This window comes from Opisthocomus hoazin, chromosome 7 (assembly GCF_030867145.1).
Source record: "Opisthocomus hoazin isolate bOpiHoa1 chromosome 7, bOpiHoa1.hap1, whole genome shotgun sequence".
In the NCBI taxonomy this organism is placed as follows: domain Eukaryota; kingdom Metazoa; phylum Chordata; class Aves; order Opisthocomiformes; family Opisthocomidae; genus Opisthocomus; species Opisthocomus hoazin.
In genome coordinates, this window is record NC_134420.1 from 73,516,892 (window position 1) to 73,533,296 (window position 16,405).

Genomic DNA, 16,405 nt, shown 5'->3' on the forward strand with positions numbered 1-16,405 from the left:
CGGTTGGGTGTCCTCTGTCCCTCCAGCAGATGGGAAAGGAGCACATGGCAGCACAAGGGACATGCCAGCCTCTTGGCGTACTCGGCGTTGCACTTGTTTAGCAGCAATATTTTTTTCCTTGATATTTTTGTACTTTCAGCAGGAAAGGCATAGATTTATGTCCTGGGTATCTTATATAAATGGAATTGAAGTAATCCCCCAGCAGCCTCCCCGCCCCCTCCGAAAGTAGGTCACTGAATAGTGGAAATGAAGGCTCAAATGTCGAATCTTTGCCCTGTAAAAGCCCTGTCATCCAGAAAAGCAACCCTGGGCAAATCTTACTGAAAGGCAGGATGGCTCTTCTGCGTGTGTGCGCATGTCATGGGGAATCTGAAGGCAGGAGATGTTAAAGCAGCAACAAAAAACCCTCAGTGAAATAGGCTCGTGGTAAGCAAAAAAAGAGAGGTGGATCAGGAGAGTGTTAGTCTTTGTAAGCTATCTTTTTCTTTGCCTTAAATAGTGTACTCACAGCAGGAAGGATAAGGCTTTAGGTGCTGTATGGTATGCTCTGTTCAGCGTGGGCTGTTACGCGATCTTTATCCCCCTAAAATCAGTGTCAGTACAGTAGGAGATGTAACATCTGTCACTACTGGGTTCTTCTCTTTGCATCCTCCCCCTGGATGTAGTAGAGTGAAGCGAGTGGTTACTCCGGGGGGGGTGGTTTTACGCTGTTCTCTGGCTGCGGGGCTCTGAATTGCTCCTAAAAGAGCTGGATGGAGGAGATGGCTGCTGCTCGTGGGCTGGAAGTGGTGATGACCCTGCTTCTCCTCAGAGAGTCCTTTCTGCTGTTTCACTCCTGCTCAGCGTGGGCACAAGTAGACGCTCTGTGTGGCAAATGTGTCAACCAAATCCTTCATCTCTGGGTGAAGAGGAAGATGCACTGAGCGTGTACCACTCCGGGTACCCTGGGGTAGGCACGTCCTGGAGGGGGACAGGGACTTTGGGCATGAGCCCCGGGCGGGCTGGTGGCCTCCACATCTCCTGTTCCACCTCTGAAGCAGGTCATGGCGATAGATTGATTTTGGTTTGACATAAGTTCTGCAGAGACAGGCAGAGAAATTCCTGAAGAACTGGTATAGATGAGGCTGCGTATCCTCCCTGCAGTACAAGAGGGCTTCCCTGTTAAGCTAATCAGCTCTCTATTAAATAATGAATTAATTAAATGTCCAGGCTGATGTGTTAGGACATGTGGCCTTGATCTGTTTGCGAAGTATGTGTCCTCTGGTCATCTTGTTCCTCCTTTGATGATACATAAGAGACCTTCATTTTAGTATGAAATGTTTATTAAAATCACGATACTGCCTCTTTGCATGATGAAAAAATGGTTTTTGAGAGATAATTAGTGGTCCAATTAAGATATTTGTAAACCTTAAGCACTGTCCAGAGTGATCGTTCACAGGCAGCCCTGGGACATACCAGCAAATAGACAGAAGTTTCATTATTGCAGCGAATTGATTATTTTAGCGAGCCATTATCTTTGGAGTTTATCTTTTGAAAGGAATAGGTGAACAGGAGGGACAGATAAACGCCAGATTTTGTTAAAAAGCTTTTTTTTTTATAGTTCTATTTTAGCACTTAATGTGCAGAGCCTTTTCTTTTTAATTCTATCCCTGGGAGCTGCCGTCCCTTCCCGTCACACAGATTGCAGCGTGGCTGGCCGGGCTGCTCGGCCGCCTGCTCCAGCGAGGAGGGGGGCAAGGACCAGGCCATCTCCTGCCCCGCAGCCCCTTCCCTCCCCAGAACCTGCTTCCCCCAGGAAATATGATTTCTCCGGGTCAGCTTCAGCTGGGTGTCTGGGAGCAGACACCCTTTTTAGCAGCCACTCATAGTGGAATCACTTTATTCTTCTCGGGAGGGCTGTGGAGCCAGCTCATCATCTCGCGTTGCAGCTGGCTTATGGAGCTCCTCAGCACGACTCCTGCGAGATCACTGAAAGCTAATTTGGCTAATTTGCTGCTGGCTGTGTATGTTCTGGGTTTAAAATGTGCCCCTTCAGAGTCTGACTGCAGAGTAAGGTGGTGTTTGAAGGTATTAATATTATGTTTAGATATAAGAACTGATTCTGGAATTATCGTACTGTCTAAGCAGATCTCTTGTACAAGGCCCCACCATGAAATCTGTGGTTGATGTTCTTGCCTTCACTTGCAATTAGAAGTGGCTCGTGCCCAAGAAAACACGGGCGGCGGTGCGTGCCCTGCTTTAGGTATGGGGAGGACAGCACACGGGCAACCAGAGCAACGAGAATGGAAAGCGACCGTGAAATGAAGACATGATTTCCTCACAGGTCGCTCGATTTGCTTTCCGCATGAGTAGCTAGATAGGTCCTCTTTCATGGTGATGAAAGGCCAGAGAAAGGTTAAAGCAAATTCTGTTGACTTCAGCTGCTTTTCCAAGAGTTGGCTGGATCAGCAAAGCCCCCCCGGGGCTCTTCTGGTCTCACCTCTGGAGACCCTTTCAGCAGATGCTCCCCTGCGTTCCCCAACCCTGCTCCTAAAGGAGACGCAGATTAACCCTACGCTGAGCAGTTTTAGTCTCTGTTTACAGCGATGTCTAGAGAACCTGAATAGTAACCACTTGCCACCCTTCAAAGGCTATAAATGAGCTTGCTCAAATACGTCTTGTACACCAGCTTGGCTTCCTGTACCACAGCTCAGTCTACTCTGTCGTAAAAAACCCCTCCATCACGTAGGGAGTGTGAGTCATGAACAGGGACTGAAACGCGTGTCTCGGGCAGAGCACGGTTAATATTAGAGATTCAGACCTCCACATTCATAAATATTAGAGGAGGAGGGTATGCAAATGATTTCACCTCTGTCTCCTGGTCGGTGCAGTGTAGATTCTTCAATCTTCGTTATCCAGGCTGGTTTTAAATTACTTGAATGATGTGGCTTCCAGCGCTTCTCGTGGGAGATTATTCCTGGGTAATCTGTAGTACAGATTATTTCTTGATGTGCAGCTCAAACACTCCTTTGCTTCACTTTATCCTGTAATTACTAGTTATTACCATTAGTCCGTTTTAAGCAGCCTGAACACAGTAGCCCAGAACTTCTAGCAGCCCACAGCCTCCCCACCACTGCTTAGGCTGAGGGTCATTGCTTCAGGGCTTTGCCTTCTGCCTGTTTAAGGCATCTGAGGAAATACAAAAGTGACGGTAGCCCCTACTTCACCTGGGCCATCTGAAATCCCCAGTAACGAGCTCGGGAGTCGTGCTGTCCCCAACAGAGCCTGCCATGGGGTCACCGCTTCTAGGGCCTCCTTGTTCTGCTCACGCTGGTTGTCTTCTGTCCCTTCGAGTCCTCTCTGTGTAAGCAGATTCTTGCTGCTGCCATTGCCTCTTTGGCAATTAATTAACCTATCTGGAGGTTCAAAACAGGGACAGTAACTTGACCCATCAGGGTTTTACGAGGAAAGGCTGAGGGAGCTGGGCTTGTTCAGCCTGGAGAAGAGAAGGCTGAGAGGGGACCTTAGAAATGCTTATAAATATCTGCAGGGTGGGGGTCAGGAGGATGGGGCCAGACTCTTTCCAGTGGTGCCCAGCGACAGGACAAGGGGCAATGGGCACAAACTGAAGCAGAGGAAGCTCCAGCTGAACATGAGGAAGAACTTCTTCCCTCTGAGGGTGACGGAGCCCTGGCCCAGGCTGCCCAGAGGGGCTGTGAAGTCTCCTTCTCTGGAGATATTCCAGCCCCGCCTGGACAAGGTCCTGTGCAGCCTGCTCTGGGTGACCCTGCTTCGGCAGGGGGGTTGGGCTGGGTGACCCACAGAGGGCCCTGCCAACCCCGAACATTCTGTGATTTCAAAGATCTAGAGTAGACCAGAACTAGATTGTGTCTACTCAGAATACGCAGCGAGTAACATATTAGTGTCATGCGTTTTGGCTTGTTCTTTGAAATAGCTGCATTGGTCCTGATCCCATTCTCCTATAGACAAAGTGACCATGCTGGATCAAGGTTCCTGTGGAATTACAGTAGAACTACTACAGGAGATCAGACAGAAGGGTCTAGTCTGGGCTCCTATCTCCAGTAACAGACAGGCATGTCTGCCTAGGGAGCCATTTAACAAAAAAAAAAGGGCACAAGAATACAGTGATACCTTCTGCCATCTGACCTTCTGGTGAGTCAGTGACTTTCGGAGGCAAAGGTTGTCTCAGACCATTTTATTTAAGAGCTGGGAGTGGACATATATCAACAACAGCCCTCGTGTGTGCCTGTGCCGGTTTCAAGGGATGATAGTGTGTGTTTTTAAAGTAGGTGCTACTACAGTGTTACCAACGCTTTTGTTTTTCAGGTGATAACCCTCTACTTTAGGAAACAGATTTAACTGCTAAGAGTATTAACTTGATTTTTAAGCCACTCGCTGCATGAATAAGGTGATGTTTGTTGTTTCAAAACTCGGGTTTAGCTGATTTATTATTCAGCACAAGCAGGAGCAGAACTGACCTTTCTTTGCAGCAGGCTCTGGAGCTGGTGCTGCGGGAGACGTGCAGATGGCTCGGCGAGGAGGGCTGAGCCCCTCCGAGACTCTGCCTGGGCCACGGCAGGACCTGCCGGGAGAGGAGGGGCTGGCACAGCTGGCGGCACCCCGGCACAGCTGGCAGCACCCTGGCACAGCTGGCAGCACCCTGCTCACCCTCTCGGCTCTTCTGCTTACTCGGCTGGCACCCCTCGCTGCTCACCCCCCGGCAGCACCCTTGCTGGGCCACCCTTGGTGGTGCACATGTGCTCACGCACTCTTGCACCTCTGCTCGTGCACTTTGGCTTGCACACCCCTGTTCACCCACCTTTGCTCCCTCATCTTTGCCTTGCTCAGGCATCCTTCCTTCTAGTAACAAGTGAGAGGACAAAGAGGAATGGCCTCAAGTTGCACCGGGGGAGGTTAAGTTTGGATATTAGGAAAAATTTATTCCCCGAGAGGGTTATCAAGCATTGGAGCAGGCTGCCCGGGGAAGTGGCTGAGTCACCATCCTTTCCTTTCACCATCCCTGGAGGAGTTTAAAAGATGCGTAGATGTGGTGCTTAGGGACATGGTTTAGTGGTGGACTTGGCAGTGTTTGGTTTATGGTTGGACTCGAAGTCTTAAGGGTCTTCTCCAGCCTAAGTGATTCTATAATTCCATGATATAGACTTGCCGGGCCCCCCTCCACAGCAGGGTTAGCTGCCTGGTCCCTGGTCCAGGGGCCTCCCTGCATCTTGGGTGGTCGTAAGGGAAGAAAAGCTTTGATTTTTTTACTCCTCAATTCTCTAGTTCTCCCCCTTTCCCCCCCACCTGATTTCTCTGTGGGCACTGCATTGATTTGAGTTTCTTTTGTGGCTTTTTTTCAGCTTTATTGCTTATGAAAACAAGTCACACATGATCAGGCTGCCAGCGCCTGTCAGCTGGCGGTCCCCCACACCCCCTGGTATTTTTTGACCCTGTAGCTGATTTAAGCCAAATCTGACAGCAGAATAGACAGCTCAGAGATAATTAAGTACCTGCGAGTTGGTGAAAATAAATAGGTGGGTATAAAAAGGGAAACCCTACCAAAACCCCTCCCTGAGCAAAGAAGCAGTGCTGTCCTTCTTCCTAATCAGCATCTGAGCTAACGGGGACCTGTAGCCGCAGCCGCTGTGGTGAGGACAGAGGAATACTCATGGGAGCTCACGGTCTTGGGCACTGTCAGTCAAACGCGACACATGAGATCTGCAGCTAGGCTTCTTATTTATGGCATTGCCCATTAAATAATTTGTTTTAATAGATGAGCTTGCCCCTCCTCTCTCCTTCTCTGTTTCCAGTAAAAAGAACATTAATAAATACAGTAAACGGTAATAATATATTGGCTGGCTTACAATGTGACAGATACTGGTTGCGTTGCAAATTGCCGCAGGAGAAGATGAGTCAGGGTGTTTTAAGGTATCTCTCCATCTGGGGTATCGACACAGCCCATCTTATCACCCTGCCTGCAGACCCCGTCGGCTGCGGCACTTATCTGCGCAGCGAGCGGTATTTGCAGTGCTGTTATCTCTGTTTTTCAGGCAGGAAACTGAGTTAAAGAGAGGGTAAATGACTTGCTCGCACTTGCACAGGACCTTTTTGGGCATGCATCTTATTTTTTTTTTTCCTTTTTTCCTCCAAAAAGGTGCATTTCCTGTGTCATTCACTCTCCATCCTCTCAAATGCCTCCAGAAGCTACATGTGACCATGAGAGGCAAGGTCGATTCTTTCTTGGTTTCTTCCTTATATGGTTCATAGTTTGTTCTGAGTGTACAAATTTCTGCATTTCCCCTGCCTCTTGCCCTGAGATGTTGTTCCTTGCAGCTGGCAGGCTTAAGGATGGGTGTCACGAGGATGGGGCCAGACTCTTCTCAGTGGTGCCCAGCGACAGGACAAGGGGCAACAGGCACAAACTGAAGCACAGGAAGCTCCAGCTGAACCCGAGGAAGAACTTCTTCCCTCTGAGGGTGATGGAGCCCTGGCCCAGGCTGCCCAGGGAGGCTGTGGAGTCTCCTTCTCTGGAGATATTCCAGCCCCGCCTGGCCGCGGTGCTGTGCCCCCTGCTCTGGGTGACCCTGCTTGGGCAGGGGGTTGGACTGGGTGACCCACAGAGGTCCCTTCCAACCCCAACCATTCTGTGATTCTGTGCTACTCCTGTCTCCTCCCTTGCTGCCTTCAGCACCCTTTTCCCTCTGTATTTTTTCTCTGAGCTCTGACAGCTCTGATGAGTCTGCCGTCATGGCTTTGTACCACCCTCCCTGTGCTGGGGGGAGGGACCATCTTGTGTCCTGCAGCCCTTCCTCACCGGGGCTTTTGGGCATCTTCATGGGGTCCTTCTCCTCTGGGCTCTCTCCAAGCGATCCAGCTCTCCTGGGCGCTGGACTGTGCTGGGGACCTGCTGTAGCGCACACTGGTGGAAGTGAAAAATAAGCATCTTTTATTAATGTTGGGAATGTTTTATTAAGCAGTCTTTTTCCTTTTTTGTCCTTTTTTTTTTTTTTTGAAGTATAAAGTAATTTTTCCTTTATTCTCCTGTGGAAAAAGTGATTTCCACTTTTGCATCTCCCACCAGATTCAGAAGGAGCTATTAAAGCCTTCAAAACAGCTGAAAACAGCATTCTGGTCCCTATGAAAGTCCCTGATTTAAACTCTGATTCCTAGCAGGCTTGTCAGGTCCGTAGACACGGGATAGATCCCGGGGGAAAACTGGAGCTGTATCTTACTGGCAAACGTCTGTTGTTTCTGTCTCTGGGGGCCTGAAAATAGCTTTTGATTAGTTTTTCCTGTGGACAGGAGTGATGGTGCAGGCTGTATTTTGTCAGTCCTGGCATTGAAGGAAAGTCGTTGAGGGCAGGAGAACATGGAGAGGTGATGCTCCCGGGAGGGACCATTGTAAACCAGCAAGCATCTCTTCACATGATTCGGAACAGAAGACGTAACGGTGTCTGAGTTTTCAGAAGGGACAGGAGGAAAGAGAGGGTGGGCAGTGTTTCAATCAGGCTTTTCTGTATCTCCATCCACCACATGGCAGCCCGTGCCCTCCCCTAAGCACAGGTCTGCGGCCCCAGAGGCACCATGAATGATCTGGAGATCACAGGCAGCTTCTGAGATGGAGCTTCTGTTTGGGTTGCACTGAGAGAGGAGGAAGAGGTTGGCTACAAACCCAGTATAGGTGTGATGAGATGGGAGCGATAACTGGACGTGGCAAGACCATCCTCGTCAGGCTGGCAGAGCTTGTGGTGCTTCCTAATTCTCAAACGCTGTCACCTAAACGACTGTGGCGGAGGGGCTGCATCTGATGGGACTCATGGTGGAAGCTCGCTGGGATGCCCATCGTGCAAACGCCGATGCCTTTGCCGGGGTGTCACACTATTTCTGCTCTGATCAAGCACCTTGCGCAGCAGTGTCCCTTCCGCAGCAAGCGAGCTCTTCTCCTCGCGGCTGAGAACTGGTGATGGTGATTAGAAAGCCTTGCTCTTGCAAGACTGTGGAGAGCAGGAAGGATGGGTCCTTGGGCATCGCCGGCTCACCGTGCAGCAGTGCCAGGTACTCCTGCTCCAAGGGGCTGTCTAGCTCCTGCTGGAAACAGTTGTGCACATCTGCCTTCCAGATTTGTTAACGCAAATCTCTATGAAAAAACACTATTTTAATAAACATGCTGTGATAGAAAGATGCCAACTGTGTTTCAATTTCAAGTCCTGAATTCTGAGCTGATTTCTGATTTGGCATGGTTCTTGCTTAAACACTGGCCCAGGCTGCCCAGAGAAGCTGTGGCTGCACCCTCCCTGGCAGTGCTCAAGGCCAGGTTGGACGGGGCTTGGAGCACCCTGGGCTGGTGGAAGATGTCCCTGCTCCTGGCAGGGGGGTTGGAGCTAGATGATCTTTAAGGTCCCTTCCAACCCTGACCATTCTAGGATTCTATGATTCTTCATGGCGTGGCCATTATAAGCTGGATGAAATCAGCAGCTGGTCTGTTATAAAAAAGGGGTTTTACTGCCAAGTACTCATAAAAAGGAAAGGCAGAACTGTCAGTGATGAAGTGCTAGCTGCGACCGGTGGTCCGAATGCGTTGGTGTACACTGGTACAGCATATTGGCATGTCAGAGATGCACCGGGAGGCAAAGAAGTGTCGTAGCTGGGGCTGTTAAATCTTATTTTAGCCACTTCAAGCAGCTGAGAACCTTGTTTCATAAATACAGTAGCGTTGCACGATCTTCCAGTGTATATAGTCACTAGGCATTGCTGTCTGTGCATAAATTAATTCTTCATCTGTGATTATAACTGTACGAGCAAGCAGGCCACCTGGTGTCTCTGTAATGCTAATTGTTGAACCGTCTCTTTTTCTCCCTTGAAGTCCCACCCAATTTGACTGTTCCTCAAGAGAAGTCACCCCTGGTCACCCGGGAAGGGGACACGATCGAGCTGCAGTGCCAGGTGACAGGGAAGCCCAAGCCCATCATCCTCTGGTCCCGAGCAGACAAGGAGGTCACGATGCCAGACGGGGCGATGCAGACGGAGAGCTACGACGGGATCCTGAGGATCGTGAACGTGTCCAGGGAGATGACGGGAACCTACAGGTGCCAGACCAGCCAGTACAACGGGTTTAATGTGAAACCCAGAGAAGCTTTGGTACAGCTCATTGTGCAGTGTAAGTAGACCCTCATTTTCTATCCATGTGTTTTTGCAGAGAAAAAGAAGTTGATTTATTTCGTCTCTTAATACGCAGCAGCAGGAGTCTTACATTTTTGATGCTGCGTTGTTTGGCTCTGTAGTTCCCCGAATCCATGATTTTAATGTAAATATGGAAGTAAAAATGACATAGGAGTCCCATTTATATAAAAAAAAAAAAAAAAAAGGTGTAAGGCAGAAATTATTTTCCCAATGCCTAGCTTTAAAATTCTTGACACAGGAACAAGCACATGAGATAGGAGGACATATTTCTATAAATGTAGATCTGATACTGATCTGGTTTGTTGATACTGTGTAAAACAAGAAAAAAATGAGGGGAAGTGCTGTTCCACCTTAGCTGATCTGCGTGCAGATCTGGATAGTCTGCTCTGACTCTGAATGCGAACCATCGGCATCAGGAATAGGAGGTAAAACGTAACGGGAAATCAATTATTTTGGAAATGCTCAGCGTTTGTTATTGGAAAATGAAAAGTCGTTTGATACGTGGGAAATAACAAGCCATTCTTTGTTGCTGTGCAGCAGATAAAGATGTTCACTAAATGACTTTCATGTGTCTGTGGTATTGTCAGCATTTATTTTCACTTTTTTCTGAGGTGACTTGTGCAGCCCTTATTTATTGTGGTTTCAGATGCCCAAAGATTATGGCAGGTTTGCTTTTTAACGGTGTTCTCTGCTCAGCACAATTGACCTCTGTTGGGGCCTCCAGGGATGAGATGCTGCAGTATACAGTTATTACTAATAATCAACTGATTTGTTTTTTCCAAGGTCTGTTGTATAACAAATTATTTATGCATTTGATGACATGTTGTGGTATCTGCAGTGCTTTCATCAGAGCTATTTACCGGTGTGCAGGCACAGCTTTCTATCAAAGCATGCCTCTGTCCCAGCCAGCGGATCAATGACACTGCGAGCCTCCTGAGAGTCAAGCCCGCAGGCGGGCTGGAGACGTCTCGCTTGGGCTGCTCCTGGTTGTGGGTTCATCTGCATCAGGACTTGCTTCATCCCACCTACACTGATGTATCTAAATCGGGAGCAGAGGTGTCTTTGGCTCCCTCTCTAGAGACTGCAGAAAATGGCTGGAGTCTTAGCTCATCCTCCGGAGAGGACAGTCTTTCTGTATCGAGCAGAACAGGATCATGGGGGGATTCATCTCCTACTGAGGAGAGTTTTAAAGCACATGGACTGGTGTAGGGAAGACTGGCTCCTGTACGAACGGGCTGGACCAGCCTGCACGGGCTGCCTGAATTCAGAGCGGGGAGCACTGGGGAACCCCTGCCGACACAAGAATTTTTACTCATGATATTATTGCTAGGACCATGGTTGTTCTGATGATGTCTTCTGTGCTTATCATGACTTGGACTGCTCCTGACGACACACAGCTTCTCTTTTGGATCTCTTATAACAAGCAGTTGTCATTATAGGGGGGTTAATTTTAGCTGCACAGAAAAGGTGATTTACAGGAGGTGAACGTCATTGAAAGGTAGAAGATGAAAGACAGTGAAGGGCAGAACATAGGATATGTGGATGGGACTCCAAGTCTGTCCTGCAGATGGCTGTGCCACCGGAATGCAGGTCATTGTCAGGGCTGATAGAGCTGGTGGTACGGTGCCCTGGGCCCTCATGGCATGAACGGCGCGGGAAAGGAGAGGTCAGTGGTGGTGAAGAGGCAGAGAGCAGCAGAAAACCATCGCAGGGTTTTCCGTTGCTGCTGTTTATCAGGTGTATGCACAGAGGCTGGGTGTGGTATATTTTGGCTCCCACAGCTTTGCTGGGACATGTCTTTGCCATCCACTGCAAACATTAGAAAAGCGAGAAAAGGCTACTCAGTAGAGTTGTAAATTAAAGAAAACCAGGGCTGTGAAAACATGCTGTGATACTCCCCAGCTGGTTGCTCTTGGGATGTTGGGTCAGGCCAGCTCAGGAGGCCAGCAGCAGCGTGGCTCATAGAAAAGTTTGACTAAGACTAGTTCCTCAGAGGGCAACAGTGATGAGTGGGAAAGGTGGTAATGCACAAGATTTTCAGATAGCTTGGACTAACGATTGGCCTGTGTGGTGACTGCGGGCCTTGATGACCTTGAACAGCAGAGAGGAAACATGAATAATAAACTCAGAAAGAGCTGGTTCGCAGGGTGCCCTGTGAATCTGCAAACAAGAACCACGGTACGAAGAGTGGAGCAATGGTCTTCGTGGGTAAGGAGAGGAAGTGGGTGCTTTGCCCTTTTCTGTCACTGATTTGCTGTGAGAAATAGAAATAATTTTGTTTTCCGGCCACTTGGATCTTCCGTCTCTCCATCTTAGTGTTTAGTTTATATTGTCCTTTTGTCAAAGTGTGTAACCATATCCGTAGGTCTGTGCAGAGTCCAGCAAGGTTGTTCTGGCATCCTGGTTTGGGTTGTTTGCGATGATGGGTCAAGGCTGGGCACGCGGATGATGGAGGCTTCTTCAAGCAGCTATGTTCCTGTGCAAATATGCGTGTGGAGGGTGTTCCCGATAAAGCAAGAGCTTCCATGGGAAAGCTCTGGAGATAAATCCACTCCAGTGGGTACGAACAGCAAAACCACAGAGCAATGGCCAGGGCAAGCTGGCCGTCCCATCCCCAGTGCCGAGACGTTCTCGTCTCAATCCTTGGGAGTGTTATGAGCCCAGAAGGAGCTCTGTTTCATGTTTTCAAGTAATAACAGTAATTTTCAACTTTGCTTACTTTTCTTAATTTTTTAAACCCTCAGAAGCTCGATCCACTGGGGCACATTGGAAGATCAGGTATTCAGAAGCACTCTTGACATGGCTCTGTGTAACCGCTGTGATGGGTCTCACATTTTGCCCTGGAAGACTTTATTTCAAGTTTTTTGCAGTCATAGAAACTCTTCTGTTTATCCAGCGAGCTCTGCATCATTTTTCCTGGTCTCTATTACAACGCTTTTAAGCAGATACTCGTATGTTCTTCAGCAGGGAGGTAATCACGTGGTTCATGTTAGAAGAAGGGACGGTTGGGTCTGGGACCTGGGGAATGTTTCCCAGGATCTGGATGAGGACTTCCCACCAGCTGCACTTCTTCAGGACTCAAGCCAGTCCCTGGTGGACCCAGTGGGAGGAATCCCACTGCCTTCCTAAGGCTGGAGGGTGCATTTCTTGCATTGCTGTTATTTTATGATCTTTTATCGGTGGGAAAAAAGCTCTGGTTTTATGTGGGATTGGCGCTGCGATAAATGCAGCAGGTCACATCTTCTGAAAGCGATGAGAGACACAACTTGAAAACAGTTATTATAAGCAGGACTATAACAGGTATTTGCAGGAGATTTTTCTTTAATCTGTTCTTGATTAGATTTTTACTCACTTTATTCAGATCCTATAAAGTGACAATTTGGAGACGAATGGCCAAAGCAGATATTATGTAATGCTTTGGTTATTTTTCCCGTGGGAGGAAAGTATGCGTGTTCACTTCAACTTCAGCATCATTTCCATCACTAGCATAGCATTTATTCAAATGTCATAAACCCCAGTTCTTGTCAGTAATTTTGTAATGATGGTTTTAGATGCCTCTATCAGTAATAAATGGGGAAAGATATTTAATGAAGCATTTTGTTTATGTAATAGCTCATTGATTTCACTTGGTATATGGTGCGTGGGTGTGGAAGCAGATATGTTCGTGCGTGTTGGTAGCTGGGTACGTTCCTATTCCTGTGGGGTGTCAGAAGAGTTGCTACTTGTGAAAGTAGGACTTTCTGTCTCACCAAGGGGCTGTATTACTCTATTTTGCTCCACAGGGCAAATCTTTCAGAGATCCTACCGCTCTAGGTTGTATCTATTAGTTCAAATTAAGAAAAATTAAAGATAAATGCTAAGATAATGCCTTTTTTTTTAGTATTTGACTCACTCTCAGTTCATCTGACTAGTTTTAGCAGAATTTTTCTTTTCCTCTGTCATCCCTTTAACCCCGTGCTCAGTGATGTCAGGATCCCAGACCGTGAGCTCTCTAGGAAAATGGCTGGTTGCTGTGCTTTATCGCAGTTTGTCCTCAAGCTGTGATTTCAGAGTTTTGATTTTTCATGTTTACCATCAAATTCTAAAAATTCTAATAGGCAAATGAGAACACATGTTGGGAAACCGAAAGTAAAGGAAGACTGATCTCTCCTAGCCCGAGTCTGTTGGACAAGACGTGGTCGGTGTGCTTTTCGGTACACTTTGAATCATGCAATCACGTCCTGAAGTGATTGCTCAGCAGTAAAATACAGAAGAGAAGATACTTGGTTTGAAGTCTAATTGAGTAGACCTTAGAGAGGAATTTAACTGAAAATTGAAACCATCTAAGTGTTAGGTACCTGTACTCCCTGCATGGCTGTGGAGAGCGAAGCATCCACAGAAAGCAGCAGAGTCTGTGCTAAGGAAAGCGGCTGGGATGGTTCTTCTTTGTCCCAGTTCCCTATCTGTAACACAGAGATAACAGTTCCTACCCTAGAGGTTTTGCAGACGAGATTCTGAGGATGCTGTAGCAATGAGAGTCATGCAGTATCTGATCTGATCAATAAACCCTGTGTCATTTGCTTATTTCTCTTATTTTCCTGTGATGTTTTCTTTTAGGTGTGTTGGCTCTCATCATAAGCTATGGGCTTTGCTGGCTTTGATCTTTATTGTTTGGCAGATTTTGTGAGCGCTGCTAGCGTATCTCTGATAGGTTTATTAGTTTCATGGAAGTACAGCACCAGTAGCAAGAAGAGCTAAACACCTTCGATGGGATTTGATTGCGGTTGTTACTGTAGTGTCCACCTTCCATGGGAGATTGGAGAAGACCTCTGGGGGAAGAACGAGAGTAAAAGACCGCTTTGTAAAGTGCTTGGATTCATTTCTCGCCTTACCCCACAGAATAAAAGAAGGATGAAGCCAGTTGTGATGCTAGGGACAGAGCTGAGGGAGGGCTGTCATCGTAGATAAGTCATCAGCAGAGCCTGGTCTGTGAAGTTCTGCCGGCTCAGGTTCCTCAGGAGCTGTGTGAGCAGAGACAGCATTTGGAGAGCAGAGATTTCCCCAGGACCCATGGGTGTTGTGTTGGCACCTCTGCCGTGGGGAGGAGCAGGTAGCACCCAATAGCCTGGCTGGCTGTGCAGCCAGCTCCACCATGCCCACCTTTTCAGGAGCCTTCTGCCTGTTTCTTACCCGTGCCTAGGCTCTTATGAATGCGCTGTCATCTGTAGAGTGGTCAATGTAAGAGCCATTCAGAGAATGGCGTTTCTCCTGCTGTATCTTCCTTCCACGTTTTGGAGAGCTTTTAGTGCGGGGAAGACCATTTGCTGGGTCCAGGAGGATCCCTTCAGCAGGTTGAAGTGACGTGAGCAGCTTACTGGGAGGACTGGGCTGACCGTGTGAGATCAGCCTCGCAGAGCAGCAGCGCCAGCGTTTAGCTAGTTCATCTCCCACGCATGGTTTGCTGGGTGCCTGCGAGTGGGCAAGGGATGCTGAGTGGGACAGAGGAGACACGGGTGTTGCTGTGAAGAGACCTGTGCTGGCTCGTGGTGACTTGAAGTGCTCGTGCACTATTGATATTGTTGTTTCGGTGCTGCAAGACACACTGCTTGTTTTCCCCCAAAGCTGGTGCTCAGAGATGAAAGGTGGAGGTCCGGATGGAGCCCCAGCTCCTGCTGAAGCTTGTTCATGCCCTTGGGGGGCCCATCAGAGGACCCACCAGCCATGAACCTTCTTTGCTCTCAGTTGGGACGGTGGCATCTGAGAAGGAAGGGCTGTTCCAGAAGTGTGTCTAAAGGCAGCTTGTCGCTGTTCGCTCTGAGGAGAAGGGCACTAAGAAACAAGGGTGGAAAGCAGGCGAGAGTAGTGGCAATGCCAAGAGCCCTGCACTTGCTCGCAGCACCAGCCGCTTTCTTCTGCACAAATTTTGATGACTAAAAGTGAAAATAAATAAATAAATGCCCTCTGTTGGCGGACAGGATGCAATTCGGTTATAATTTAAATGCACCACTTTTACTGCTGGAAGAGAATGCTCGGGAAATAAAAATGCCATCAGGTACAATATAATCAAATGTTTACGTCGCGTACCTGATCAAGTGATGATTGCAAGAAGGGCAGAATCATTTCTCATAGTGGACATTGCGGCGTGTCGGGCTCGCGTTTTATGTGCTCGAGTTTTACGTTGGCGCTACATAAAATATTGTTTATAATATAAGCTGTTTTCCAGATGCATTGGTCTCCACGTACTTGTAAAGCCTCTCAAAACATCAGCTATTTCATGGTAACCCGGCTGGCAGAACAGTCGGCCACACCGTGATACTCTGAATTTTCCTTTCAGTTTGACTTCCAGTTTGCGTTTGTCATTCCTGCTCGGTAATAAATTCTAAACAACTAATGAAATCACGCTGAAGGGGACCATTCTTCAGGGATTCTGTTCGAAATGGAACAGAGCTAATTAGTAAGAAATATGAGGCTGAATTATGATCTCAGGTGCATCACTGCAAATCTGGAGTGTATCAGTGGGGCATAAATTGGTTGTTTGGGCTTTGCGTTGGCAGGAGAGGGTTCAGAGCTGGGTCCACTTTGATTGTAGATGTTATTTGCAGCTGAGGATGGGAAAAAATAATATTTTATGCTTTAGACAGGCAATTTGGCAGCTCAGAAAAATTGCCATATATTTTCTGTGACTGTCTCAATATGTGCCTGATGAAATATGTATATGTAAATATTACATAGAGTATTAATAATGAAATAAAAATATTGTTGCACAAAGAAAGGAAGGGAGTGTTCTCCATTCAAAATAGAACTAGAATTTTAGAGCTTAAAACTCATGGAGTTTTAGGAAAATTATGAGAAACTTTTTAACGGGCAGGGTGACTAATCCCTGCAGCAATTTGCCGAGAGACTGACAGACTCCGAGTCCATGGACGGGGTTTTTTTTGAAGCTGGGTGGACAAAGCCCTACGGGGAGTGGGGGTGGGCAGGAAGGGGGACGGGGACCAGGAACACTCCTCTGCTTTGGAGATGTTCACGGTGAGTTTCTGCTCCAGAGAAATGTACCCTGTGGTTCCCCGGGGCCGGGACCGCAGCTCGTTATTAGGAAGATATTTGCACTCCATGTTCTTCGTTCGTGTTGCTGGGCAGAGCCAGGCAAGTGAACGGTATTGTTTTGTGAGTGGGGATCAGGAGGGCAAGTAAAACCTCCCAGAGAGTGAAACCTAGAGTTTCAAATCTGCTTAGAAAATTTTAA

The 16,405-nt window shown here is 47.9% G+C and overlaps 1 protein-coding gene across 1 annotated transcript in view; it reads left to right on the forward strand.

Moving 5' to 3' along the window:
* The window catches only part of MDGA2 (MAM domain containing glycosylphosphatidylinositol anchor 2), a 436,731-nt gene that overhangs the window by 278,601 nt on the left and 141,725 nt on the right, over positions 1-16,405 (forward strand). The window contains exon 8 of the mRNA XM_075427304.1: positions 8,864-9,157. Coding sequence (XP_075283419.1) covers positions 8,864-9,157 — 294 coding nt within the window. The remainder of the gene's footprint in view (positions 1-8,863; positions 9,158-16,405) is intronic.